The following is an 11,293-nucleotide window of genomic DNA, read 5'->3' on the forward strand; positions in this document are numbered from 1 at the left end:
GAACGAAACTGGACCGGTGGTATCCGGGTGGTGTAATAAGGCCACTTGACAAGCCTCGGTCCATTCCGAGAAAGTTTGACACCCGCACACGAAAGAAAACGAAAGGGGTGCACCGGAGGAGATAGGAGCGCCGGATTGCAAAACGGACAACGGGGAAAATGCTCGGATGCATGAGACGAACGCGTATGCAAATGCAATGCACATGATGACATGATATGAAAATGCATAACAAGAAAAAAATGCAAAACGAAAGACAAAACCCGACCACGGAGGGAATATCATAACACATAGCCGGAAATGGCAAGAGTCGGAGTTACAAATATGGCTAGTTACATGCGGGGCGTTACAGCTTTAGATTGTAGGAATGCACTAGCTACATTTTCAATTAAAAGTCAGAGTGAGTATGTAGTAGACAAGAGTGATCCTACCAGGTTGACTGTTCATTGTGCTTATAAGAGGTGTAGATGGAGGATGCATGCCTCCTTAATGAGAAATAGCTCATTGTTTCAGGTACAAACAGTAGGTGCATATGTAGTTACATTGCAAATATTTTTCAGTTATTTGTTGCAGCAAGTATGTCTGACATGTAATTTAACTTTCAATATTGCAGGTCAAAGTGAACCAGTCTGCACATACTTGTCCAAGTGTAAGCAGAAGGCAAAGACTGAAGTCAGCTAAGTGCAGATGGGTTGCTGATGCAGTGAAGCATTGGGTTTTAGAGGATTCAGAGGTTGGAGTTACAGAGTTGAAAAAAAACCTGAAGAAAAAATATGGCCTACAAGTCGCATACATGAGAGTGTTCTATGGAAAGCAGATGGCACTGGACAACATTTATGGTAACTGGACTGACTCATTTCAATTGTTGTACACTTACAAGGCAGAAGTTGAGAAAGCATCTCCTGGAAGTGTAGTTAACATTGACAAGCACACTGTAGAGTACAAAATAGCTGGAAAAACTAGACAAAAAGAGTGCTTTAGAGGAGTGTTTGTTTCTTTCAAAGCATGCTGGCAGGGTTTTTTAGATGGATGTAGGCCCTATCTTGCAGTAGATGGCACAGCACTGAATGGAAGATATAAAGGCCAACTTCTGAGTGCATGTGCAGTGGATGCTTGCAACTGGATCTTCCCAGTAGCAGTTGGAGTTGTTGAGTCTGAAAATACAGATAGTTGGACATGGTTTTTCCAGAATTTAAAAGAACTAATAGGACATCCACCACGTCTTGTCATCCACACAGATGCATGCAAAGGACTAGAGACTGCTGTTGAAGATGTATTCACAGGAGTTGAGCACAGGGAATGCATGAGGCATTTGGCAGCTAATTTCTCCAAAAAATTTAGAGGAAAGTTTTTTGATGATAATTTGTGGCCTTGTTCATTGACATATAGCATGAAAAAACACAATTATCATCTTAGACAGCTATACAGCAAACCTGGTGTCCAAGAGTACCTAGAAGAGCATCATAGCAAACTATGGGCCAGGGCCTTGTTCAATGAAATATGCAAAGTTGATTATGTCAATAACAATTTAGCTGAGTCATTCAATTCCAAAATTAAGAAGTGGAAGGGGGTACACATTGTGGACTTGCTTGACAAAATTAGGCAGTTCATAATGGAAAAGTTTGACTTGAGACAGCAGATTGCAGCTGGGACATACAATGGGCACATCATAATCCCAAAAATCGTGATTATGCTTCATGCAAAATCAAAAGACCTTGGTATGTCCATAGTGAAAAGAAGCACATTTGAGGCAGAGATTACTGCAATTGACAAGGAAAAAAGAGAGTGGAGATATCCTGTTAATTTGCAAACACATACTTGTAGTTGTAGAAAGTGGCAAATAACAGGACAACCATGCATACATGCATTGTACTTTATCACTTCAATGAGAGGTCCAGTTAGTGAGATTGACCAGTATGTTCATGAGTATTTCTTTGTGGAAAAATTCAAGGCTACTTATGCTGATAATCTGCCACTTCTGGAGGGCAAGCAACAATGGGATGTTATAGACCCAGTATTTAAACTGAGTGCTCCATTGCAAAATAGGCCACCTGGTAGACCTAGGAAGACAAGAATTAGGGCTAAATCAGAGGGAAAAGGACTTGGAGGAAGAAAGAATAAGTGTTCAAGATGTGGGAAGCTTGGGCACAAAGGCAGCCACTGCAAAGAGTCCATTGACCCTGCATTTGGAGAGGGAGAACATTGGGGTGCTGATAATGCCAATGATGAACCTCTGGCTAAAAATGATGAACCAACTGATGTTGCTACTGATGCAACAACTGCTACTAAGGAAACTATGGCAGATGGTGCTACTGATGATGTAAATGCAAATGCATGTGCTGGAGATGATGCAAATGCAGATGCAAGTGCTGAAGATGCTGCTAATGCAAATGCAACCGTTGGAGATGATGTAAGTGAAAGAAATGCAGGTGCTGGAGATGCTGCTAATGCAAATGCAACTTCTGCAGATGCAACAACTGACAGTAGTGCCGTCAGGTACTTTTTTGGTTTATTTTTGAAGTTATTTCCTAAATTCTTCAATGTTTGCTAACTGGCCTCTCCCATTTATTTGTGACTTTGCAGCCCAAGAAAGAACTACAAAAGACCAGCTGAGAGGGGACAGTCACCACATAAGAAGAAGTTCAAAATTGCAGAAGAGGAGATTATAGGTTCTGTCACTGGAAGCAATAATCCTACCAGTTCTTCTACTCCAAACAAGGCTGTGAGCAAAACTGTGAGCACCAGGAGGAGTTCTAGGCTCTCTTCAAACCCAGCTTGCAATACCAGGAGCAAGAAGAACAAGTAGATGTGGTAGTACTTGTAATGCTGTGAAAATTTGTTGTGGGTGTGAAAACTGTAAGGTCATGTAATAAAGTTGTTGTGGCACAATGCTGTGAACTCTCTTATGTCTCGATGTGATCATGTCCTATGTTTGGTCCAGTTGCTAGTGTGCCCATTTAATTGTCATTTTTGTCACATTACTACTGCACTGTCAAGTTTTGTCACATTACTACATTGCCAGAAAATGGAACACAATATACTCAAAATAGCAAACTCATTTCCAGTTAAAACATGTCACATTACACCAGATGAAACTCATTTCCAATGTGCTTTGGAACAAATACAACTAATTAAGATAGCTCACACAGCAATACATTACATTTCATTAAATACCATAATCCAGCTAGTATGGATTCTTAAACCACTCAGAACAAACTGATGCCAAAATGCTAATGCAAATTACTATGAGAAATCCCCATGTTTGCATAAGTTCATTTCTCTTCTTGATCTTCAACTTGAGTTTCTTGTTCTTCTCTGTTAAGTACATCAACCTCCTCTCCAAATGATGGGACTTTAGCCAGCTTTTCTCCAATCCAGCATGAAGTTCCACAAATGCACAAGCAACACAATCTGTGGGAGGGGGATCAATCCAAACTACCCAGTCGCATTCATCAGGGAGCTGCAGAATTAATCTTACATTATACAACAAAAAATTGGCAAATAATGACAGCAAAATGAGAGGACGGACAGAGCGGGAATGAGAGTTAATCTTACATCTAGGGGCAGCCTAAGAATCTTCTTCCCGTGCTTGCACCTCCCGAGGCGACGCGACGAGCTGGGATGAGACCGTGCCCTGCGCACCGCCGTGTCGTGCTCATCTCCAGCCCAGAGAATGACGGGTGGGGGAGGTAGAACTCAGATTGAAACTGAACAATCCCAACACCATCGACCTAAACGTAGGAAATCCCCAATCTGATGAACCCTAATTGGGACAGAAATCCCCCCAGATCGATCCACCGACGAGCCACACTTACCTCGCAAGCCACCGACGAGCTCGACGTGGACATGCCGCCGCCCTCCAAATCGACCCACCGTCGGCCTCTCAATCCTGCTGCGGTCGCTCTCTCCCCTCTCCAAATCGAGCCGTCGAGAGGTTGAAGAAGAATAGAGAGAGAGGTAAGAGAGGGCCCACATGTAAGAAAGAGGGGCAAATATGTCAAACTGACGGCAAGTTAGCGGTCAAACAGCCTTGACTGGACGGAAACGGAGCAGAGGGGCATTTCTATAAGTGGCACTGATGGCAGAGGGGCAAAACTGAGCATACCCGAAATCTAGGGGCAAAACTGAGTAGTAGGTTTGAGTTAGGGGCAGAACTGGAATTGGCCCAAAGTATAATTAGCAAGCATGGTGGAAATTTCAGCTTTCGGTATCTTCCTTTTATTTGTAGCAATATCTTTCATGTACTTAGCGTAAGGATTCATTTTAAGCATACCAGTCAAACGCATACGTAAAAAGATAGGTCTAATCATTTCAGCAAAGCGCTCAAAATCCTCATCATCCTTTTTCTTGGATGGTTTAGGAGGAAAAGGCATGGGTTTTTGAACCCATGGTTCTCTTTCTTTACCGTGCTTCCTAGCAACAAAGTCTATCTTATCATAACGTTGATTCTTTGTTTGTGGGTTATCAAGATCAACAGCAGGTTCAATCTCTACATCATTGTTATTGCTAGGTTGAGCATCAACATGAACATCATCATTAATATTATCACTAGGTTCATGTTCATCACCAGATTTTGTTTCATCATCCAAAATAGAAATATCATTGGGATTCTCATGTCTGTCAACAACAGGTTCCCTAGAAGCATGCAAAGTCCTATCTTTTTTCTTTTTCTTCTTTTTAGAAGGACTAGGTGAATCAACATTAGTTCTCTGAGAATCTTGCTCAATTCTCTTAGGGTGGCCCTCATGATACAAAGGTTCCTGGGTCATTTTAGCCCCTCTAGTCATAACTCTAACAGCATTATCATTCTTCTTATTATTTAATTCATTGAGCAAATCATTCTGAGCTTTAAGCACTTGTTCTACTTGAGTGGTAACCATAGACGCATGTTTACTAATGAGTTTAAGTTCACCTTTAACTCTAGACATATGATCACTCAAGTGTTCAATCATATAAGCATCACGTTTCAATTGTCTACCAACATAAGCATTGAAGTTTTCTTGTTTAACAATAAAGTCATCAAACTCATCCAAGCATTGGCTAGCAAACTTAGTAGACGTGATTTCACTTTATCATATCTATGGAGAAAATTTACCTTTACTACCTATGTCAGGTTATCAAGACCATGTATTTCTTCGATAGGTGGTAAATTCTTAACATCTTCAGCTTTAATACCTTTTTCTTTCATAGATTTCTTTGCCTCTTGCATATCTTTAGGACTGAGAAATAGAATACCCCTTTTCTTCAGAGTTGGCTTAGGAGTTGGTTCAGGAAGTGTCCAATTATTTTCATTAGTCAACATATTATTCAATAGCAATTCAGCTTGATCAACAGTTCTTTCCCTGAAAACACAACCAACACAACTATCCAGGTGGTCTCTGGAAGCATCGGTTAGTCCATTATAAAATATATCAAGTATTTCATTTTTCTTGAGAGGATGATCAGCCAAAGCATTAAGTAATTGGAGAAGCCTCCCCAAGCTTGTGGGAGACTCTCTTCTTCAATTTGCACAAAATTGTATGTATCCCTTAAAGCAGCTTGTTTCTTATGAGCAGGGAAATATTTAGCAGAGAAGAAAAATCATATCCTAGGGACTACGCACACAACCAGGATCAAGAGAATTAAACCATGTCTTAGCATCACCCTTTAATGAGAACGGAAATAATTTAAGGATATAGTAGTAGCGAGTTTTCTTATCATTAGTGAACAGGGTGGCTATATCATTTAATTTAGTAAGATGTGCCACAACAGTTTCAGATTCATAGCGATAAAACGGATCAGATTCAACCATAGTAATTATCTCAGGATCGATAGAGAAATCATAATCCTTATCAGTGATAAAGATAGGTGAAGTAGCAAAAGCAGTGTCATATTTCATTCTAGCATTCAGAGATTTTTCTTTCAGCTTAACTAATAGTTTCTTAAGATCACTTCTATCATTGCAAGCAAGAAAGTCTCTAGCAGTTTCTTCATCCATAACATAACCCTCAGGCACAACAGGCAATTCATATCTAGGGGGAGAATCTTCATCATCCCTTTCATCAATATTATCAGTTTCAATAATTTCATTCTCTCTAGCCCTAGCAAGTTGTTCATCAAGAAATTCACCTAGTGGCACAGTACTATCAAGATTACAAGTAGTTTCATCATAAGTATCATGCAAAGCAGAAGTGGAATCATCAATAACATGTGACATATCAGAATTAATAGCAGAAGCAGGTTTAGGTGTCGTAAGTTTACTCAAAACAGAAGGTGAATCAAGTGCAGAGCTAGATGGCAGTTCCTTACCTCCCCTCGTAGTTGAGGGATAAATTTTGGTTTTCTCTTCTTTCAAGTTCCTCATAGTGGCCAGCAGATATAAATCCCAAGTGACTCAAAGAATAGAGCTATGCTCCCAGGCAACGGCGCCAGAAAATAGTCTTGATAACCCACAAGTATAAGGGATCGCAATAGTTTTCGAGGGTAGAGTATTCAACCCAAATTTATTGATTCAACACAAGGGGAGCCAAAGAATATTCTCAAGTATTAGAAGTTGAGTTGTCAATTCAACCACACCTGGATAACTTAATATCTGCAGCAAAGTATTTAGTACCAAACTAGTATGGAAGTAACATTAACAGTGGCAAAGATAACAATAGCAATATTGTAGTGATTGTAACAGTGGCAACGGTAAAGTAACTAAGCAAAGAGCAATATGTGAAAAGCTCGTAGGCATTGGATCGGTGATGGATAATTATGTCGGATGCAATTATTCATGCAACAGTTATAACATAGGGTGACACAAAACTAGCTCCAATTCATCAATGTAATGTAGGCATGTATTCCGAATATAGTCATACGTGCTTATGGAAAAGAACTTTGCATGACATCTTTTGTCCTACCCTCCCGTGTTAGCGGGGTCCTATTGGAAACTAAGGGATATTAAGGCCTCCTTTTAATAGAGTACCGGACCAAAGCATTAACACTTAGTGAATACATGAACTCCTCAAACTACAGTCATCACCAGTAAGTATCCCGATTATTGTCACTTCGGGGTTAACGGATCATAACACATAATAGGTGACTATAGACTTGCAAGATAGGATCAAGAACTCACATATATTCATGAAGACATAATAGGTTCAGATTTGAAATCATGGCACTCGGGCCCTAGTGACAAGCATTAAGCATAGCAAAGTCATAGCAACATCAATCTCAGAACATAATGTATACTAGGGATCAAACACTAACAAAACTAACTCGATTACATGATAAATCTCATCCAACCCATCACCGTCCAGCAAGCCTATGATGGAATTACTCACGCACGGTGGTGAGCATCATGAAATTGGTGATGGAGGAAGGTTGATGATGACGACGGTGATGCATTCCCCTCTCCGGAGCCCCGAACGGACTCCAGATCAGCCCTCCCGAGAGAGATTAGGGCTTGGCGGCGGCTCCTTATCGTAAACGCGATGAATCCTTCTCTCTGATTTTTTTCTCCCCGAACGTGAATATATAGAGTTGGAGTTGAGGTCGGTGGAGCACCAGGGGGCCCAAGAGGCAGGTGGGCATGCTAGGGGCGTAGGCGTGCCCCCCACCCTCGTGGACAGGGTGTGGGCCCCCTGGCCTTTATTCTTTCGCCAGTATTTTTTATTATTTCCAAAAATATTCTCCGTGAAGTTTCAGGTCATTCCGAGAACTTTTATTTCTGGACAAAAATAACACCATGGCAATTCTGCCGAAAACAGCGTCAGTCCGGGTTAGTTCCATTCAAATCATGCAAGTTAGAGTCCAAAACAAGGGAAAAAGTGTTTGGAAAAGTAGATACGACGGAGACGTATCAACTCCCCCAAGCTTAAACCTTTGCTTGTCCTCAAGCAATTCAATTGATAAACTGAAAGTGATAAAGAAAAACTTTTACAAACTCTATTTGCTCTTGTTGTTGTAAATATGTAAAGCCAGCATTCAAGTTTTCAGCAAAGATTATGAGCTAACCACATTCACAATAACATTTAGGTCTCACATTTACTCATATCAATGGCATAATCAACTAGCGAGCAATAATAATAAATCTCGGATGACAACACTTTCTCAAAACCGTCATAATATGATATAACAAGATGGTATCTTGCTAGCCCTTTCTGAGACCACAAAACGTAAATGCAGAGCACCTTTGAAGATCAAGGACTGACTAAACATTGTAATTCATGGTAAAAGAGATCCAGTCATAGTCATACTCAACATAAATTAATAATAATGGATGCAAATGACAGCGGTGCTCTCCAGCTGGTGCTTTTTAATAAGAGGATGATGACTCAACATAAAGGTAAATAGATAAGCCCTTCGTAGAGGGAAGCAGGGATTTGTAGAGGTTCCAGAGCTCGATTTTTGAAATAGAGATAAATAATATTTTGAGCGGCATACTTTCATTGTCAACATAACAACCGAGAGATCTCGATATCTTCCATGCTACACACATTATAGGCGGTTCCCAAACAGAATGGTAAAGTTTATACTCCCCCACCACCAACAAGCACACTCCATGGCTGGTCCGAAACAATGGGTACAGTCCAACTAACAACAATCCTGGGGGAGATTTGTTTGCAATTATTTTTATTTGATTTGCTTAAAGCATGGGACTGGGCATCCCGGTGACCAGCCATTTTCTCGTGAATGAGGAGCAGAGTCCACTCCTCTTGAGAATAACCCGCCTAGAATGGAAGATACAGACAGCCCTAGTTAATACATGATCTATTCGAGGATACAAAACAGAATTTCATTTGAAGGTTTAGAGTTTGGCACATACAAATTTACTTGGAACGGCAGGTAGATACCGCATATAGGAAGGTATGATGGACTCATATGGAATAACTTTGGGGTTTATGGAAGTGGATGCACAAGCAGTATTCCCGCTTAGTACAAGTGAAGGCTAGAAAAAGACTGGGAAGCGACCAACTAGAGAGCGACAACAGTCATGAACATGCATTAAAATTAATAAACATTGAGTGCAAGCATGAGTAGGATATAATCCACCGTGAACATAAATATCGTGGAGGCTATGTTGATTTTGTTTCAACTACATGCATGAACATGTGCCAAGTCAAGTCACTTGAATCATTCAAAGGAGGATACCACCCTATCATACCACATCACAACTATTTTAATAGCATGTTGGCACACAAGGTAAACCAATATAAACTCCTTGCTAATTAAGCATGGCATAAGCAACTATAATCTCTAATTGTCATTGCAAACATGTTCATTCATAATAGGCTGAATCAGGAATGATGAACTAATCATATTTACAAAAACAAGAGAGGTCGAGTTCATACCAGCTTCTCTTATCTCAATCAATTTATCATATATCGTCATTATTGCCTTTCACTTGCACGACCGTACGGTGTGTATAATAATAATAGTGCACATGCATTGGACTAAGCTGGAATCTGCAGGCATTCAATTCAAGGGAGAAGACAAGGTAATATGGGCTCTCATTTAAATCAACAATAATGCATATAAGAGCCACTTCAACATTTTAATTATGGTCTTCTCCTATCGACACCCAAAGAAAAGAAAATAAATAAAACTATTTACACGGGAAAGCTCCCAACAAGCAAAAGAAGAACGATAAATCTTTTTGTGTTTTCTTTTAATTATTACTACTACCAGCATGGAAAGTAAACTAGCTAAAGGCTACAACTAATTATTTTGGTTTTTCTTAAGGTTTTTCAAACACGCAAGAAGAAAAAAAGAAAAGAAAATTAACTAGCATGGATAGTACAATGAAAAAGTATGAGCACCGACAACTAGCAATGAGTGTGTGAACATGAATGTAATGTCGGTGAGAAATACGTACTCCCCCAAGCTTAGGCTTTTGGCCTAAGTTGGTCTATGCCCATGGATCAAAGTTGTAGTTGGGGTCGTACTGAGAAGGAGCCTCGAGATGCCACTGATTGGCAATCTCCTCCGGATCCCACTGATAAACAGACTGATGGTGAGGATCAGGTTGTGGCTCCGGCTCTAGCTCTGTAACTGGTGTGGGGTTCTGGTAGGCATGAAATGCCTCCGGCTGAAGAAGATACTTGCCTGAAGATAAGTTAAACAAAGAAGGAGCAGGCAAAGTAATAGTCTCAGGGTGATTTTTATCAAATACCAGTCTGTAGCTAAGCATATATTTCTTATTTTTAACAATAAAGTCATGTGTTACCATACTCTTATAGTCTAGAAAAACAGAAGGAAACAACTTTTCTTCTTTCTCATAATGCCTAATTGGTATGTTAAACTGTGCAGCGAGGCGCGAGGCGAAGATACCTCCCAAGATGGGACCTTTAGTACGGTTTAGATTTAACCACTTGGAAACAATAGCGCCCATACTAAAAGTGTTATCACGGAACAAGGCATGGCACAAAATAATAATATCAGGGGCACTAAGGTTAACACAGTTTCCGCGACCAATTAAGCATCTACTAGCAAATATTGCAAAGTAACGTAGAACAGGAAAGTGTATGCTAGTAATTCTCGCATCGGAAACCTTCCTCGTTTCCCGTACAGCAATTATATCAATAAACCCTTCCACATCGTTATGATGTCGTTCCTCTACGCTGCCCGTAAAGGGCAACTCGCAAACCGCACAAAAATCATAGAGGGACATCTCCTTATACTCATCATATAAATAAAAATCCACCGAAGGTGGTGACCTCCTAGCGTGGAAATGAAAATTTTGCACAACGATATTAGTGAGTAGGAGATACTGTTCGCGTTGGTCGTGGAGGAAGTCAGTGAGGCCTGCATTCTCAACCAAATCATAAAAATCATCATGAATTCCCGCTGCTCTCAAGAACTCATCACAAGGCCATTCACTTGGCCGGACCTCCGCGGTGTGAGGGAGATTATATTTAGGCCTCTTATCTTCTTCACTTTGCTTATCCTTCGAGCTTCGGCTCGAAGAGCCCCTCAAAAATCTCTTCATCATTTTCTAAAATTTTCTGAAATTTTTAGTAACTTCAAATAAAAGTGAACCAAACTCAACAAAATTGATAGCAACTACTCCCACAAGTGCCTAGAGACTACATCATGCATTAGAACTACTTGGGACCATATAAATTTGACATGCAAGCGCAAGAACAGGGTCACCTAGGCATCTAAAAATTGCAAAGAATAAGGCACTAGAAAAAAACTAATTGGACCATTGGAGGAGTCACATACCGAAGAACAATCCCCCAAAGCAGTTTTGTGTGTGGAGCTTTGAGCAAGGAGATAAAAAATCACAGCAAGATGAGCTATAACTCGTGCTTGAGCTGGTTAGTGATTTTTT

At 40.3% G+C, this 11,293-nt stretch overlaps 1 protein-coding gene across 1 annotated transcript; it reads left to right on the plus strand.

Annotated features, from left to right (window-relative positions):
- Positions 1–321: 321 nt before the first annotated feature.
- On the plus strand, positions 322–2,803 carry LOC141042849 (uncharacterized). The gene is made up of 3 exons (XM_073511746.1): positions 322–510; positions 611–2,493; positions 2,581–2,803. The coding sequence occupies exons 1-3, from the start codon at positions 322–324 to the stop codon at positions 2,801–2,803; spliced, it is 2,295 nt and encodes a 764-aa protein (XP_073367847.1).
- Positions 2,804–11,293: the final 8,490 nt, after the last annotated feature.

The sequence above is a fragment of the Aegilops tauschii genome, chromosome 3 (assembly GCF_002575655.3).
Source record: "Aegilops tauschii subsp. strangulata cultivar AL8/78 chromosome 3, Aet v6.0, whole genome shotgun sequence".
In the NCBI taxonomy this organism is placed as follows: Eukaryota; Viridiplantae; Streptophyta; class Magnoliopsida; order Poales; family Poaceae; genus Aegilops; species Aegilops tauschii.